Source organism: Musca vetustissima, unplaced genomic scaffold (genome assembly GCF_032173495.1).
Source record: "Musca vetustissima isolate MV318-11 ecotype Yass unplaced genomic scaffold, APGP_CSIRO_Mvet_v1 utg17366, whole genome shotgun sequence".
NCBI lineage: Eukaryota > Metazoa > Arthropoda > Insecta > Diptera > Muscidae > Musca > Musca vetustissima.
Genome location: NW_026876667.1, coordinates 105,024 through 124,395, shown reverse-complemented (window position 1 = coordinate 124,395; position 19,372 = coordinate 105,024). Strand labels below are relative to the sequence as shown.

General features: G+C 37.6%; 1 protein-coding gene across 1 annotated transcript in view; it reads right to left on the bottom strand.

Annotated features, from left to right (window-relative positions):
- LOC133321232 (protein winged eye) overlaps positions 1 to 19,372 on the bottom strand; it is a 110,294-nt gene that overhangs the window by 5,873 nt on the left and 85,049 nt on the right. The window contains exons 3-6 of the mRNA XM_061530320.1: positions 6,325 to 6,474; positions 6,133 to 6,249; positions 5,034 to 5,537; positions 1,519 to 4,976 (exon numbers count right to left, since the gene is read on the bottom strand). Of these exons, the coding sequence (XP_061386304.1) occupies positions 1,519 to 4,976; positions 5,034 to 5,537; positions 6,133 to 6,249; positions 6,325 to 6,474 (4,229 nt within the window). The remainder of the gene's footprint in view (positions 1 to 1,518; positions 4,977 to 5,033; positions 5,538 to 6,132; positions 6,250 to 6,324; positions 6,475 to 19,372) is intronic.

Sequence of the window (19,372 nt, the reverse complement as noted above, 5' to 3'; positions counted from 1 at the left end):
AGCAGGAGGAAAAAATATTAATTTTTGAATTCCATAAATTGTAAAAATATGTTCAATATCAACGTTTATCTATAAAAACCCTTTCTATAGCAAAAAACTGTTCAATAGAGAAAAAATCTAGCTACCTTTTTTATTTGAAAAATAATCGAATACAACTTTTATAATTTTCGATAACGACATTCAGTATTGAAAAGAAGTTCGATAACAACATTTTCTACAGAAAATTTCTTCGATAACAACATTTTTATACACAAGTAGGTCGATAACAACCTTTTCAATAGAAAGGTTTTTCGATAACAACTTTTTCTATAGAAAAGTTGTTCGATAACAACGTTTTCTATAAAAAAAATTGTTCGATAACAACGTTTTCCATAGAAAAGCTGTTCGATAACAACGTTTTCTATAGAAAACTTGTTCGATAACAACGTTTTCTATAGAAAACTTGTTCGATAACAACGTTTTCTATAGAAAACTTGTTCGATAACAACGTTTTCTATAGAAAACTTGTTCGATAACAACGTTTTCTTTAGAAAACTTGTTCGATAACTATCTTTTCTATAGAAAAGTTGTCCGATAACAATCTTTTCTAGAGAAAAGTTGTTCGATATCAATCTCTTCTGTAGAAAAGTTGTTCGATAACGATCTTTTCTATAGAAAAGTTGTTCGATAACAATCTTTTCTATAGAAAAGTTGTCCGATAACAATCTTTTCTATAGAAAAGTTGTCCGATAACAACGTTTTCTATAGAAAACGTGTTCGATAACAACGTTTTCTATAGAAAAGTTGTTCGATAACATGTTTTTTTCATAGAAAAGTTGTTCGAAAACAACGTTTTCTATAGAAAAGTTGTTCGATAACAACGTTTTCTATAGAAAAGTTGTTCGATAACAACGTTTTCTATAGAAAAGTTGATCGATAACAACGTTTTCTATAGAAAAATTGATCGATAACAACGTTTTCTATAGAAAAGTTGTTCGATAACAATATTTTTAATAGAAAAGTATTTCGATAGCCACATTGTATACAAAAGTTTTTCGATAACCACATTTTGTATACAAAAGTTGATCGTTAACAACATTTTCAATAATTATTGGTATGTTACCGTACTGCAAGAATCTACTAATTTTTACTATTTTTTCCGATATCATAAAGGAAAAAATGTTATTGTAGTAAAAAATTTTATATTCTTGCAGGTTCTGGAACAGACCATATATTTCTAAAGAAAATTTCTTCGATGACAACCTTTTCTGAAGTAAAGCCGACCGATAACAATATTTTCTAAAGAAAAACCGACCGATAATAACAAACTTGTCTGAAGAAAAGTCGACCGATAACAAATTTCTTTGAAGAAAATTCGATCGTTAACAATATTTTCTATAGAAAACCCCAACGATAACTACATTTTCCTAAGAAAAAGTTTTCGATAACATTTTCTTTATAAAATGTTCTCGATAATAAAACTGTCTGCGAAATTTTAAAATCAAAATAAAAAAGAATAACAAAATGTCGATAACTCACCGTATCCTTAAATATCTCCTCACGGGACATAATATGCGATTTATTGCCCCGCTCACCATCCAATGTGATCGCATAGACATCCGGGGGCTGTAGCGGTTTCATAATGCCAGCATAAAATAATCCACCCATATCGGTAAGTACTCGCGTCTCTTTGCGGAATAAATGATCCTGAGTCAACATCAATGTACGATCGATTGGATTCATTTTACGTCCAGCGCTGGCGGATGACGAACATGTCGATGATGAGGTGGTGGATTTACTGGATTGATGTTGCTGTTCATTGTCGGTTGATATCGAACGGTGACCATTATGATTATCACTGCTGCTGCCGCTGCTGGAATTGTGAAGACGTCCATGTTCGTCGTCATCGTCCTCTTCATTGCCACTGGAACGTCTTGAGGATTGGGAGTGGGAGCCGCCCACTTTCCGTTCTTTACACACAATAACGTGACAAAGTTTTTCCGAGGATGCATGTTTTTGAGCTACACGCAAAACACCAGTCGAGTTGTTGTTGCTATTGGAACGTTGTTGCTGCTGCTGATCATTTGTGGCAGCTGCTGCCAGACAACTGGGTTCCAGACGCAACGGCTTATAGATGGCCGTTGCCGCACTATTGCTGCTGTTTGGATTGGAAGCTGTGGAGGTGGTATTATCATTTTCTAATTCTACTTCGGGAGGTGGTGGGAATTGAGGATGGTTATGGTGGTGGTGATGCCCTGCCGACTTGCTGGGATCGGTGGCAAAGCGTATAAAGCTGGAGGGTGCCAAATAGTTGGTGGTCGTCGTTGGCCCGGAAGGTTTTGTGGAAAAATTACCAAATTTATAATCACACAGGGGTGATGAGGTCAACGATGAGGTGGTGGTGGCCGCGGCTCGCTCCGCACCGCCAGCTACCAGTGAGAGACTGGAGTTACCCACCAAGGAAAGCTGTTGAGTGGCGGCTTGCAATTTGGAGCATTTTTTCTTTTTCTTATTCTTCGAAATCTCATCCAGCTTGCGTTTCTTTTTACGATATTGCCGCGTGATGTCGGCCAAACGCATCCGCATGCTGCTCTCCAATTTGCTAAAGATCTCCTGAGGGGTGGGCCATTTGCCACCCATACGTTGATAATTGGGATCAACACAATTCTGAAAGACATTCTGTAGCTCCTGCTGCAGCTGGGGATCATCGAAATCTAAGTCACTGGGTTGTACCTCTCCGGCCGCTGCGGCGGCTGCCAGCATTTTATGGCGTTTCTTTTCCTTGGAATATTTCTTTTTGTTTTTCTTGCCGCACTTTTGAGATTTCTTGCTGCTGCTACCACTGGTGCCGTTTGAATTGGAAGATGAGGATTTCGATGAGTGTTTGGAATGTTTGTGCTTTTTGCGTTTGACCGGGGCCTCCAGAATCTCCGCCGAGTTATTCGTATAACAATTACCACTGGTGGATGGTAATTCCAGAGTATCCATGGAAGGGAATGAGGAATTGTGTGCATCTGCCGGAGTATGGAAGCTGGAGGAGGAGGAGACTGGCTTTACAAAACCCGCAGAGTTTTGTGGGAAACTGCTGGAGGTAGAGGCAGCAAAGTTGTGTAGCGATTCATTTGAAGCGGGTCTATAGAAGCCATTTGTGTTGGCAGTGGCCTGCAGGGTTGCACTGCTACTTTGAACTTCTTCTTCCTCCTGTATGCGTTGCTCGGCCAAAGCACATAACAACTTAAGACCACCCAGTGGTTCTACCTCTTGTGGGTTGAGATGGTTGTTAAGACCTGCATTTTGTGCTGTTTGCGGAAGAACAGATGAAGGAGGAGGAGCAACTGGCGGAGAAGGCGGTGATGTAGAAATTTGTTGCTGGGCATGTGGCGAAGTTGGGGCGGCGGGATTATAGTGATCATGGTGGCTGGAGTTTAGAACTCCCGAATTTAATTGGTCACAGTTTGTGGTTGTTGTTGTGGTTTGAGTATCCAGTGGATTGTAGGAATTTGATTCCATTACCGTGGAATAGGGGGTATCTGCTGCTGTAGCATGGCACATGTTTTGATCGATGATGGGATCCAAGGGTTCTTGTTTGACACGTAGAGCACCACTTTTCACCAGATTGCTGGTACTGATGTTTGACAACAGTTCCAGCCCGGTTAAGTCCTCTTGACGTACAGCAGGACAAATGGGCCCAGCTGTCGCCGATGTACTGCTGCTTATGAGACCTGGGGTCGCAGAGCATTGCCGAGCATCTTTCAATTCCTCTGAATAATCGGTCTTGAGCGAAGATTTCAGTGCATAGTTCTGCTGCTGTTCCAATTCATCCTGCTCGGCCTCAAGTCTTTGTTCTTGCTCATGGACGTTTTCTTCAACCTCTTGGGCGTTTTCATCCTCTTCGTCATGTGGATGCGGTAATTGTGTGGAACTTTCCACCCTTGGACTGCTGGTGTTCGGCCGTTGAGTCGTCGTCTTGGTGAGTTCCAGTGGCTCTTGGGCCTCTGCATCATGATAAAGTTCATCGTTTTGTGTCAGCGGAGGGGTACACTGGGCCGTGGTACAAGGTTCCATAGAGGTGGTATTGTTGCCCATCTGTGATTGATTCAAAGGACATGAGGAGTTTTCATCTTCACTGCACACCGGAGTATCGGTTTGTATGTTGACATCTTGCATTTGAGGTGGAGCCGCCGCCGGCGTCGTTGATGGAATGCCGGACGAGGAGGAGGAGGGAGGAAGCACAGGATTTACAACTCTGGATGGTACTCCCACAACAATTTGGGGTGGCGTCGATCCATCCAAATTTGATTTGAAATTCAAAGCCATATCATCGCCCAGAGGTGTGGGGGGACCACCATCGATTGGTGAAGGGTTGCTGTGATTGTTGTTGTTGCTGCTGCTGAGGGTGGTAGTGGAGGTATGACTGGGGGCACTGAGAAAACTGGCATTTGTTGCCAAGGTAACACTAACTTGCGGCGATGTGGTGGTGTTGGTGCTGCTGCTATTGGTGTTCGAAACACTGGCACAGGATGCAGCCACACGATTTAAGGTAGCCGATAGATTGAGCAAAGTGGGCGTGGGAGAGGAATTAGCGGCTGCAGCATGAAATAGTAATGGTGGTAATTGGGGTGGTACTGTCGCCGCTGCAGCAGCTGCTGCTGCCGTTTCAATGGTGGCCGAACTTGGTGGTGTGGGCAGGCGCATCAAATTTAAAGCTTGAGTTGCAGAAGCCGCCGCAGGTAATTCCAACAGATTCGTGCCATTCGACTGTTTGTCGCGACCATCAAAATGGGCTGGCGGCGGTATTGGTGACACTCCCAGCGTTGCTGAGGCCGTCATTGTTGTAGTCGTTGTCTTGGAGGCCGCAGCTGCCATAAAATCGGTACCACCACTCCAATCTTCCAATTTCAATGCCGATGGAGGTATTAGTAGGGGATGTGGTGGTGGTGGTAAAGTCGGCGGGTGTGAAGATGCTGCTGCTGCCATCAAAGAGGCTGGTGCTGGAGCTAATGCTAGGGTGGCATGTGTTCCAGGTGCCGGTGCCAACGTTTTCGTTGTTTGACTTCCAGAGGTCGCCGACGCGGTTTTGATTAACTGCCCCGTATCGTTAATGCCCGGCGGACCGGTGCTGGCCGTGGCCAAACTCATAAACCGTGTTGTTGTCGACGAACTACTTGACGAGGAGCTGAGCGTTGTCCCAGCCGCAGCACCCGATACCATACTACCACCTAAACTTAAATTTATCGAACTACTGGTACTGTTCGTCTGTTGATTATGCTGGCACAATGTGGAGGTGGCTGCGGCAGCTGCTGCCGCCGCCGCTGCTGCTGTTAGATAATTTGAGCCCAAGAACTGCAAGGGCGTAGCATAGGGTTGGGCCGCTGCTGCCGCTTGCAGTGTCGAGTGCGGACTCATGGAGGGAAATATGAAATTGGGCGGCGGTTGTAAAGTGGCCGGTGCTGTGCCCTGCGGTAGATAGGAGGGCCAGACAAAGGCCGCTGCGGCCGCCTGTTGGAAGGGATCTGTGGGTGTACATAGAATTGGAATTGAATTTGATAATCCTTGGACTTTTGGTTGGTCATTTAGTTTTTTTGTTTTTTGCAATCATTGATATTCACAGAATGTCACAAGCGGAACAAAAGGTGAAATAAAATGAATTGTAAGACAATTTGGATTTTCAGATATCAGATTGTTGGGTTTTTGATGGAGCGGATGGATTTGGTTGGTAGGTTGGTTGGTGATCGGTTTGTGTTTGGATGGTGAAATGTTAATAGAGGCATGTGGTGGATGTATGAGAGATTGGATGGATGTTTGGTTTTTATCAGTGTATATTTATGTTATGGATGCGAGTGAAGTTGGCAGGCAGCATTTTGAGTTGGAGGGAGAATATTTGTTTTTTGTTTTGTTTGTTTGTAAAGGTAAATTGAAGGGAGAAGAGAGAGAACGGGGAATTTAAGCAGATTAGTTTTAATGTTTGCATAATGTCATACATAAAAAAATAATGAAATGAAGTTTCATAAAAAAGCTTCAAAGCTGATGATGAAAACAAAGCACAAATGATAGAGCTTGTGGAAAGAGGAAGGATTTGTCAAACCAAATCCTTCATCCTATTTCACCACTCTTCAATTTTGCCAATGAATGTAAATCTGCCTTACTACATACCTAAAGACGTTGCGGTTGCTGGTAACAAAACAACTTGACCACGACTTGCCTCACGAGAGTATTGTAAACCTACAGTAGCGGGGGACATTGATATCACGGATTCTATGGGAAGCGCATCTGTAAACGAAAGGAAGGAAGGAAAGGATAATTTATAATTTTTCTACAAAAAGAAATATGAAATGAGAGACTCACTTGGATATTGCCAAAATGTTGAAGAAGCACGATTAACACTTTGTTGCAAACTAGCTGCATTTAATGCCAACTCATCTGCAGTGGCTGAACTGGTCATTAAATCACCATTTCCTGTAAAATAAAAATTGCCACAACCGGTGCCAACTCCACCTGTAATGAATGGAAATAAACAAAAAAACAACATAATCTATGAGAAACGATTAAAGAAATAGAAAAAATAAAAAACAGATATTTAAATTCAGGGAAAATATTTTTTCATGGCGCCTTAGGGTAGGCAATGGAAATTGCAATTTAAATAAAGATATACCAGCACGAAGTTTTAAATTATTATTTAAGGAAACCGATTTTTTATTTTTAAGATTTTAAATGAGCTGGTAAATGAATACCAATGCTTGTTAAGGTTTGTAACTTTGCACATATATATTTGAAGATTTAAAAAGGAAGAAAAATAATTTACAAAAAATATTTGTTGTTGTTTTTTGTGATCAAAGAAAAGTCCTTATATTTGATGGCAGGCATGATAACTCCTCACTGGAACATTGGAATCCGAAAATTTCAACGGTGTTAGAAAGAGTACATGTCTGGCTCTCGTATGAACTAGGATTATTGACTTCGCTCTAAAATTAACAAAATGGCGGACCTTTGAAAAAATATTTTTGGAAAATCGCCGATTTTTTACCAAAAACCAAGTTAAAAAATAAGGAAGATCTTCACCGATTGGCTTTATCCTAGTTCATACGATAGCTATACACTCACAGAGAAACGTGTAAAAATTTGGAATTGATTGGGTTATTAGTTTTTGAGTTATCGTGCCCGCCATTCGCAAAAGAGAAAAACGCGTTTAAAGTTTGAGAAGCCCTTTAGCCGTCACTTGATGTGGACACAATAAATCTTCAAGAGTTCTTGAGATTTTCACTTGAAATTTTGTAGGGACATTCTTGAATTAGTGTAGATTCGAATTAAATAAAAAAAAATTTGACTCCGAGAATGGGGGGTCCCCTTAAAGTAACTAATGGTGACTTTTTATAACCTTCACCACACTGTGGTACAGGGTATCATGTCGAAACGAGATAGACACATGGTTCCTCTTGAGAATATGCATAGAATGCCTTTCTGAGTCGATTTATGCATGTCCATCCGGATGTAGATGTTAAATTGTAAACAAAGTACAGGTCGCATTTATGATCCGATTTGGATGAAAATTGGCACAGCTCACTTTTTTGGCCCAAGGACGAACCCTATTGAAATTGAAGAAAATCGGTTCAGATTTAGATATAGCCTCCATATATATATTTTCGTCCGATTTAACGTAAATGGGGCTCCAAAGTCTCTTAAAATCTTTCGATTTACACGAAATTTGGCATAGCGCACTAAATTGAGTCTATTATGATGTGTGCTAAGTTTCGTGAAAATCGTTTCAGATTTAGATATAGCTCCCATATATATTTTCGTCCGATTTAACGTAAATGGTGCGCCAAAGGCACTAAAAATCTTTCGATTTGCACGAAATTTGTCATAGCGTACTAAATTGAGTCTATTATGATGTGTGCTAAGTTTAGTGAAAATCGTTTCAGATTTGTATATAGCTCCCATATATAATTTCTTCCGATTTAAGGTAAATGGTGCGCCAAAGTCCTTATATATCTTTCGATTTGTAGGAAATTTGGCATAGCGTCCTAAATTGAGTCTATTATGATGTGTGCTAAGTTTAGTGAAAATCGGTTCAGATGTAGATATAGCTCCCAAACATATTTTCGTCCGATTTAACGTAAATGGTGCACCAAAGTCCCTGTATATCTTTCGATTTGCACGAAATTTGGCATAGCGTACTAAATTGAGTCTATTATGATGTGTGCTAAGTTCCGTGAAAATCGGTTCAGATTTAGATATAGCTCCAATATATATTTTCGACCAATTTACTATAACCTTGTGTCAAGTTTTCTTGAAATTGGTTCAGATTAACATATAGCTTCTATATATACTTCCATCCGATTTTAAGTAAATGGTGCACTAAAGACCCATACCTAGGTCGATTGACAAAACGTACTGAAATTAATAAAAATTAATATCTACCAATTTTCTTTGAAATCGGTTCAGACCTATTCATGTTGATTGTACACCAAATAATCAAAGGGTGCCTGATTGATACATTTTAAACAGTGAAGCATACCAAATAGCGTGTGTATAGTTTGTTTTAAATCTATTTATAAAGTATGGAATAGGTTGCAGAATGGCATGTGTTGGAATTGATGTTAGTCGGTTTACTTATAAATAAAGATCGCATATTTAAGTCCGTTCAATTTTATGTCAATGTTCCTTTGAAAAGGTCCGCCCAAGACCGATTTTACTACATTCCTTACTGGTTTAAAAATATATATTTTTTTTAATATCCAAAAAGTAGTGAATTTTTTAAAAACATTTATGGAAAAACCAAAAAGTCGTAAATTTTTAAAATTTTTTTTTTTTTTTTTTTGAATTACCCAGAAGGCCTGAATTTTTTAAAATATTTTTTCAAGCCCCTTTTTTCACAGTCAATTATATAAATTTTAACGAAATTTCAAAAGCACCAGGTCACTAATTGTTTTGACCTGCATTTCCTGCATATGTATGATGTACACAATCAGATTACTGCGTCTTCCCCTCTCTTCTTCCTTTCCTCTCTTTCCCAAACACTTTTGTGTTTTAATTCCTTCACTTCATTTAACGGTAAATATTTAACATGAAAATACTCTACAAACAAAAACAATAAATTCACACACATAAACAATTTTATATATAAATGCACAAAAGTATGCAATACCATAATTAAATTAAATAACACCTTTGTGTATGCAAATGCATACACACAAACACGCATGAAGACATTTACCCTCACAAATAGATTAACTCACACAAGCACACACACACATACATGCATACAATAATTGCATATTTCGAAGATTTCCACTAAAGTGAAGGACATTTAAGCTGATCAACATTTAAGAAAACGAAAACATCAGAAAAAGGTCATCTTTGAAGTGAGATGAAAAGACGATGAAATGGAAACTTTCACGATACGATATCCTTGAAAATCAGCAGCAAATGCAGCGGGAAAATGTTGCCAACCTTGACACAAAATAATATTTCGATAGCGTATCGCACATATATACAAACAAACAAAACTGTATGGTCTTTGTAAATGTCAGTAACATTTGCGGAAGGATGGTGGCAAAGTGCAGCAATGGTAGTGTTGAGTTGAAGGTCATACGCCTCGCCATTTGACTACTTAGTTTTGTATTATGACAACAATGATTTTGGGAATATTTTTTTGTTTAAAGTTTTCAAGAATGTCAAAGTAAAATACTTTTTACTTTGAAATTCCGATAGAAACAATACTGATTGCAGGTATGACAATGTAATACTGTATATAGAGGATATCAGCAACGTACATAGGATTTCATTTCGGGGGGTGGGTCCCGGTAGTACAAAATGAAAAAATTCGCTGTTGCAAACATACATTTACTGTGACAAAAATTCATAACGGGGGGACCGGGCGCCCCGGGCCGCCCCCCTGCGTACGTCGTCCCTGGAGGATATATATATATACAGACAATCGTCTGTAACGGTAAATATAAATTAATATAAGCAAAAAATTGGGACTGTATAATAAATTACGGATTATCTTCAGTCCAATGTAATTGAGGCAATATAGTAATTATATCTTAAAGAAAATTAAATTGGGGGGCATGATAACTCCCCACTGGAACATCGGAATCCGAAAATTCCAACGGTGTTAGAAAGGCACATGTCTGTCTCTTGTATGAACTAGGATTATTGACTTCGCTCTAAAATTAACAAAATGGCCTAACTTTGAAAAAATATTTTTGGAAAATCGCCGATTTTTGACCAAAAACCAAGTTAAAAAATAAGGAAGATCTTCACCGATTGGCTTTATCCTAGTTCATACGATAGCTATACACTCACAGAGAAACGTGTAAAAATTTGGAATCGATTGGGTCATTAGTTTTTGTGTTATCGTGCCCGCCATTCACAAAAGAGAAAAACGCGTTTAAAGTTTGAGAAGCCCTTTAGCTGTCACTTGATGCTGACACAATAAATGGGCTATAGCTTCAAGAGTTCTTGAGATTTTCTCTTGAAATTTTGTGGGGACATTCATGAATTAGTGTAGATTCGAATTAAATCAAAACGTTTTGACCCCGAGAATGGGGGGTCCCCTTAAAACGTTAAATACAGCAATGGTGTGGTACCATCACGATATATTCCGCCTTCCATACCAATGAAGGTCGGTCAAAATCTTTCTGAGGAACTTTGAAAAAATCCTTATAAAAAGAGTAAACTATACTATAGTTGATACAATTTGAATTTAGAGAAACGAATGAAGCTGTTATTCTGAAATTAACATTTCCGTCGGAGTACAGGATTAGAATATGCAGGTAGTTTGTACTTTGTACTTATGTGTACGAAAAGTACTAAATGGTGCTTTAATCAATACAATTTGGATTTTGGTAAACACTGAAATGTGGAAAATGAGTTAGAATTGAGGTATGTAGGTAGTTTTGGAAATTCGTACTGATGTGTACTAAAGGTACTAACTTTGGTACAATTTGAATTTTGGTTGAACCGATGGAGCTGGAAACGTGTAAATTGGCATTAGGATCTTTGTTGGAATGTAGGATTGGGATATGTATGCAATTTTGGAAATTTGTAGTAATATGTACTAAATTTGGTACAATTTGGATTTGCTTGAACCGATAGGGAAATAAGATTTCTATTGATTGTATGATGTAGGGATATGTCAGAAGTTTTGGAATTCATACTAATGCGTACTAAAAACGGTACTAAATTTGGTACAGTTAGATTTTAGAGGAACCGATGGAACTGGAATCGTGAAATTTTGGAGTTAGGATCACTGGTGAGGTTTAAAATTGGGGTATATAAGAAGTTTTGGAAATTTATACTAATTTGTAATAAAAGGACTAAAATCCTGAAATTGGGAAAGAAGTTTTCTAGTGGTTGTATAATATAGGTAGTTATATAAATGTATACATATATGTACTAAATGGTACTAAATTGTATATAATTTAGATTTGGGTGATCGGATCGAGTTGAAATCCTAAAAATTGGAATTAAGAATACTGTTGGATTATAGGGTTGGGATATGTACAATGTTTTAGAAATTCGTATCTAATAATATATTTTGACATGTTCTAATAATTTCCAAATTCGCTTACGAAGTAGCTGACTTATGCTAGTATACAATAAAATCGATTATCTAAAAGTTCTGCAAAAATTCCACAAACATTTTTCTTAAAATCCTTTGGAAAACAAGTAAAAAAATGTCAGACCGTGTTGCTATGGTTTGCGGAGGTCTTCGGAATTACACGCAGAGCTTTATATATTATTATAACATTTTCTAAAATATTGACCATTTGTAAGGGAGGTACCACAAGGATGGACTACTGGGTACCACCTTCGGAATTGATATAGCGTTGGTAAAGATAATTGGTTGTGTAAGTTTCGGTTCAAATATGATATTCCTTTCGTCTGATATTGCATTTATAAATATTGAAAATTTTGACCATTCGTGGGGGAGGTACCAGAAGAAGTGGACCAATGGGTCCCATCTTCGAACTTAATCTAGAATTCGTAAATATGTGGGTTGGTTCACAATGGACATTCCATTCGCCTGATATTGAATTTACTAATATTGACAATTTTGACCATTTGTGGGGCAGGTACTAGAAGGAGTGGACCAATGGGTCACATTTTCCTACTTGGTAAAGATAATATGTTGTACAAAGTTTCATTAAAATCGGATAGTCCGTTTGCATGTTATTATATAATTTTGACAATTTTGACCATTTTGTGGGGGAGGTACCGAAAGGTACCATATTCGAACTTAAACAAAGTTTGGAAGAAATATTAAGATGTGCTAAGTTTGAATGAAATTGGTTGCTGCCTTCGAGAGCTATCGTACGACCTAGTCAAACAACGGACGGACGGACATGGCAAAACGACTCCAAATTTTCTGAAACGGATTTGGTACAAAGAAAACCAATATTTCGATGAGGCACATTTTCACCGTATCAAAGTGTATATACCAACATTACCCATAAGGCTGAGGGTATAAATATCAGCGTAACATATGACCGTCCACGAATATTAGTCTCGTAATCATTGAAAAACTTGTAAATACGTCGTTAAGAACTATGTATACCCTTGACCAAGAAATGGACATTCAAACTGCCAAAAATTAATAGTAACTTTTCAGGCACGTATACAGAATTTCATGCAATAGGAAAATTTTCTTTGCAAATATGAACAACTTGCATGGATTTGCTGTCAAGGGAAACCCGAACCACGTGAACTTTGTACAGGGTCTATATAGAGTCATGGATCTATACTGAAAATATTCTGTGAAGAAATTGTTTAACTACCAAAATCCCCTAATCGTGCTTTCTAATGCTAAAATATAGTCACTTATCTAATGGAAAATGCTCCAAGTATCATCAATATATCCATAAAGAAGCTGGACGTTTATAGGAAGCCAGATCGATTCTCATTTATGATTTTTGGTTCAAAAATGTTTTTAAAATTTAGTGGCAAATCCAAAAATTGAAGATTTGTCACTACATTTTGTTTAAAAAATTCTCCAAAATGTCAAATAATGATGATACCGATTTATGTAAGATACTCTGAAACTTAGGCAATTTTTGAAAACTTTTTGGTAGGAAAATTAGTTGCATAACGTACTTAATATCCCGAAAATACCGATTACAAAATCGATGTTGAAAGAAAACTTTTCTTAAATAAATAATCACGTCTTTGTGTGATTTGTTTTTGAAAACCCAAAGATGTTAAAATCCTGCATCACATATTAAACCATAAAAACTTGCTTCCTTAAACTACTTAATAAGTGTTTAATATATTGACGCCTATTCGTGTGAACAAAAAATGTATGACAATTATAATTACTTCATATAATTTAGGATTGATATCGCATGGGTTAAAAATACAGGCCACAAGACGAAAAAGCTGTGTAAGTCCTAGAAAGTAATTTATAAAAACTTATAAAAAATGGTCTTAGGTTCTTGAAAAAAATGCATGCCTATTGCTATATTGAAGAAGATATTTTAAATCATCGTTTAAGCCTATGGATCTGTTGTTGTTTTTACACAATAGTAGACTCTTCTGATCTGTAGTACTCTATAGTGCCATACGTTAGAAAAATATTCTAGCGCAAGAAAATATATTTTTTAATACATATTTCCCATTTCAAATTGGTCATAGGTTATTTAGCTGTGACGTGATGATTTTTTTTACTATGGTGTGTTTCCGGTTATTGCAGGTTCTTTTTGAGAACACATGTCTGCAGACAAATCGAATGAGAATTTTTTTTTCGAGCCCTTGTTTGTTTTTTGACCTTATTTTCTTGAACAGCAATCTAAATAGCACAAGACGAAAATTATTGAAATTTTTAGAAAATGGATTTTAGAAAAATGGAGGGTTTCATTGTCGGTTTCAAAAAACGATGTTCTATTTTTATGTAATAAGAATTGGAAATAAAAAATATCAACAAATATATAGAAGAGTGTTTTTAAATATTTAAATCGGTTCCAACTTTTAACACATTATTCTGGACCGAAAAAAACTATCGTATAACATAGTACAAATCCAATCGGTGAATATCCTCCGTTTTCTCCAGCATCATTTGTCCTCAAAAATAGGCGATCTTCCAAAAATTAGTTTTCATAGATCCGCAATTTTTCTAATTTTCGAGCGATCTCAACTATCCTAGTTCATATCCGAGTCTGATATGTAGTTATTCGAATTGTGTTGGATTTTGAGATTTGGATGTTCTAATGCTCGGTGCCAAAAAGAAGGACTTTTTCAATTAATAGTTCTTCAAGTCTTCATATACATGTATTCGAAGTCACAATCCTTTGTGGTCCCCTTACTGAACTAGGAAAAAAACTCATCTCACCATACCTCAAAAACTTGTCTATAACGAATTTTTCCTTCTGGGCTCATAATCTACTCGCCAAGACCTTTTATCCCCGTGAGGAAATTTCTATCACATCGAAATATTGTTGCAGAGTGTTAGACAAGGTTATGTTCTTCTATTCCTATAGATTTATTTGCGTTTATAATTCATTTCGTCCTGAAATTGCTCTGTAATTTCTTTGAATTTGTAATCTTCCCATTTTTAATGACGCTAAAAGTCCTGAAAATGTAATAAAAAAAAATTTCGAGCTTTTACCTCTGTAAGTCCTAGAATAAACAGTCGAATCTCGATATAACAATTTATAGTGTGGTAATGGGTTTTTAAATAATATCTGAATACGTAAGCACTTGTAAATATTTACGTGTAATTCCCACATCCGAGTACATACGACAATATAATTGGTATCAATTTAAAGGCCAATCACTCCTCTTGGATGTACTATCAACTTCTCGGACCTATGTCCTTCAGGGGTAATTATATACGCTATAGAATACAAAATTTTGTTATTTTTCACACAAAAGTCAGGGTCAATTTGACCCACTAAATATTGACCGATCTTTATCAAAATAGGTAGGCTTATTCTTTGGCCCGATCCCCTTCTCCATGTAAAAAAAATCGTGATGTTTGGGCCATAATTGCGGCCTCTGGAGCCAAAAGAAAATCAGACAAAAATTCAGTATTTGGTCCATTTCATCCCTTAATTACTAAACGATCTTTACCAAAAACAATAGGGGTCTTCATTGGCCACAGCCCATCCTACGTGCAAAATTTCGTGAAGATTGGTCCATAACTGTGACCTGTATCGTGTTTACAAATTATAATGGACAGACGGACACACATGTCTAGATCGACTCATCTAGTCGAGATATGACGATCGGTATACTTAAAGGTGGGTCTAGGACCAATATTTCGCGGCGTTACAAACTTTTGGGGCTGCACAAAGCTATAATAACCTGACAACATAGTTGTGTAGGGTATAAAAAAACAACAGCAATATTCTGTCAATATATTGTCCTGTTCTTTAAGTCTTCAAATACATGTATTCGAAGTTACAATCCATTGTAATCCTCCCATGTTTAATGGTCTATTAATTCATGACACTAAAAGTCCTGAAAATTTAATAAAAAAAAAAATCCAAGCTTTTACCTCTGTAAGGCGTAGAATAAACAGTCGATTCTCGATATAACGATTATACGAAGATTTGTAAATAATAATTTATTTGTTTAAGTTGGACTACAATAATTTGACGTATAACCTCTTATTGAAGTTTTCTTAAAACGATCGATTTCAATATTATTCTGGTCGCAAAAATTTTACACATTCTTCGAAATGTTGTATGACATCCGAATAATTTCCATTCGAGTATTTTTCTTCTGGTTCTTTATTTTGGATACTTTCGTTATCAGCATCATGACTTTCAATGCCATATTTTGAGTAATATTTTTACAAGAATATATTGAGAGTACATCTGTTTTGGTGACCATCGTTATATAAGCTATTGCGAAATCGGTAAATCACACAATCGTTAAACCGGAATTTTAATGTATTCACCTTGAAATCTTCAAAGGAATATTTTTTCCTAAAGCATTCTTAAAATAATTTTCGCTTATATGGAACATAGTTCTTCAATAAATTGTCATTTAAAATGACGATTGTATAGCTCTGAGAGCCCATCATGATAAGTTCATTCAGAAATCTCAGATCAAGATTTTGCACATATTTCCTAAAATTATTTCACAAAAATTTTTAGCTATCCCGAAATTTCTCTTAAACATAATCCTTTAAAAATATTCCTAAAGAAACACATCTATATCAAAGGTTATTGCCGTTTCTATAAAAAAACACATATTCCTGGAGAGTCTTCCATAGTTTGCTCTGCTTTAATCCTTCAAAAACTCTTCTATATTTTGCTTACAATTTTATTTTCATAAATTTACCTTTTCAATTATGATTGATGTTGTCTTTAATTTTTTTTTTATAATTAGTAATCGATAGCGCGTAATATAATCTGAACCATATTCATTTTTAAATTTAAAATATATTTTTTTTTTAAATATTGACTTTTTTCGGTAGCAAAATGTCTACAATGTAATTTAAAAATATTAAATTACACGCCTAAAAGTATGCTTTAAAATGTTAACAATTGAATTATTCCATATGCCACAGATAAAAGTGAATTTTAGTTTTGTTACACATACGCACAGATGAACAAACCGCACACACACACACACACACATATACGGGCACGAAACACAACAAACAAAACCAAAAATAGCTGTTACAGTATCTGGCTTATTTTCGTTACTGAGGACATGCCAGAGATCCAGGTAAATTGTCCCGCATTTTTTAGTAGAAATGTTTTCACAACAAAATTTAAGAGAATTTTAAATTATAAAAAAAACTTTTTACCCGGTAATGATGACTACACCATAATTTGTAGAAGAAATTAGTAGCCTTTTTATTAGGTGTTTAAGATATTTAATTTTATTGTTATTGCTTCAAATCACTTAAGAGTATTTTCTCCAATTTACATTCACTTCTTTAACAAAAAATTCTAATTAAAATTTTTTTCTCCAAAAATTGAACTGCCACATATTTTTGCAATGCAAATCCGAAAATGTCTGTGTGGAGCAGAAAATTCACGAAAAAAAACCTACGATACGCCACAACAAACAATCGAACGGCTGTAGTTTGCGAGACAACCAGGAAATAAATCGACGGAATGAAGCAGCAACGCGTCACTTCTACTAGACAACATTTTGTATGAATTGCTGAAGCTCAACTGTGTGTCTGTATGTGTAGTTGTGTTTAAGCTGCTGAGGATATGTGTTTGGTAAAAAGTTCTCGCGCGCTTCTCTTCTTTGTGTGTGTGGCAAAAGGATGTGTGTGTGTGAGTGTGTGTGCTTGAATGTGTCTGTGTGTGTATGTGTATAATGCAAACACACTATAGTGATGAGCAAAAATCAAATGACCTTGAACTATTTTATTAACACACACACACATACACGAATACATAGACACCAAAACACAATACCCACGCCACCAACCAATATCCTACCGAACCCTCTTCTTTGCAGGGCAGGAGCAACAGCAACGACAACAACACCCAACAATCATCGCCAATATTATTGCACAAATCCAACAACAATGCAACAAACATTTGCCAGTTAGCCAACAACAACATTACCAGGTTAGGTGAGGCGAGGCGAAAGGCTAGGCTGGCTGGCTGACTGGCATAGTCAAGTAAGGTCCTGGTTTGATTGTTGGTCCTTTAACTGTTGTTACTGCTGCACACCGAACACCAGCAAAAGGGCTCTACGGACATAATTGTTGTTGTTGTTGTTGGATTTACGAGGATGATGACGACGACGATGATGGCAAGCAGTGATGCCGCCATATTTTTAAAAACTATAAACTATAAATAGGAAGAATTTATAAGTGAAGTTCGATAAAGACGAACTGAAGGTCAGGGAGTCTTTTTGGACGAGCTAAAGCTCAATGGGATCCTAGATACAAGCTGAATATCAAAGCGTCTTTTGAGGCTCAGAAGGTCTTCAGAGCGAGCTGAAGCTCAGGGAGTTTTTTTGGACGAGCTGAAACGCAGAGAGTCCTTAGAGACAAGCTGAACGTCAGGCCGTCTTTTGAGACTCAGGGGGTCTTAATGGGCGAGCTGAACCTTAGGGAGTCTTTACTGGCGAACTGAAGCAATGAAAATCTTTATAGATTAGTTAAGGAACGGGAGTTTTTATAGGCGATGTAGGGTTCAGGGGGTCTTTATAGACGAGTTGAAGACCATGGAGTCTTTATAGACAAGCTGTAGATCAAGGATCTTCATAGACGAGCTGGAAGTCAGGAAGTCTTTAGAGACAAGCTGGACAGCAGGGTGTTTTTATAGGGAGTCTTAATAGGCAAATTGACGCTTAGGGAGTACTTTTTGGCGAATTGAAGCTCAGGAGGTCTAAATGTCTATAGGTGCGAGCTGAAATTCAGGAAGTCTCTATGAGCGAGCTCAAGCTTCGGAAGTCTTTACAGGCGTACAGGCCTTCTTTTGAGACTCAGGGGGTCTTAATGGGCGAACTATACATCAGCCTTAAGATGATCCCTACTATAGACCAGCCTGAAGGTGGTCGCTACTATACACCACCTTCAAGGTGCTCGCTACAATAGACCAGCCTGAAGGCGGTAGCTATTATTGAACAGCCTGAAGGTGGTCGCTACTATAAGGTGATCGCTACAACAGACCAGTCTTAGAGTGATCGCTACAACAGACCAGCCTGAAGGTGGTCCCTGCTATACCCCAGTCTTAAGGTGATCGCGATAGACCAGCCTGAAGGTGGTAGCTACTATTGAACAGTTAGAAGGCGGTCGCTACTATACACCAGCCATAAGGTGGTAGCTAGTATGGAGAAGCCTGAAAATAGTCGCTACTATAGACAACCCTGAAAGTGGTCGCTACTATTAAGGTGAACGCTACTATAGAACATCCTGAAAGTAGTCGAAACTTTACACCAACTTTACACTTTAGACCAGCCTGAAGGCGCATGAAGGTGATCACTACTACAGACCTGCCTTAAGGTGATCACTACTACAGACCAGCCTTAAGGTGATCGCTTCTACAGACCAGTCTGAAGGAGGTAGCTACTATGGAACAGTTAGAAGTCGGTCGCTACTATACACCAGCATGAAGCTGATCGCTACTGTAGACCAGCCTGAAGGTGGTCGCTACTATACACCTGCCTTAAGATGCTCGCTACTATACTCCAGCCTGAAGGGTGCTCGCTATTATAGGCCAGCCAGAAGGTGGTCGTTACTATACACCAACCTGAAGGTGCTCGCTAATATACACCAGTCGCTACTGTAGGCCAGCCCTCTGGTCTCTACTATAGACGTTTGGAAGACATTTTTTATAGAAGCCAACCCTTGGCGATTTGGCAACCCTTTGCTCTTGTTGGGTCTTTGTTTTTGTATTGTGTTCGGAGAGTGTTTTGAAGTGATTGCAAATGTGTTCGTATTAAATAGTATTTGCTGCTAGGGATATGCTAA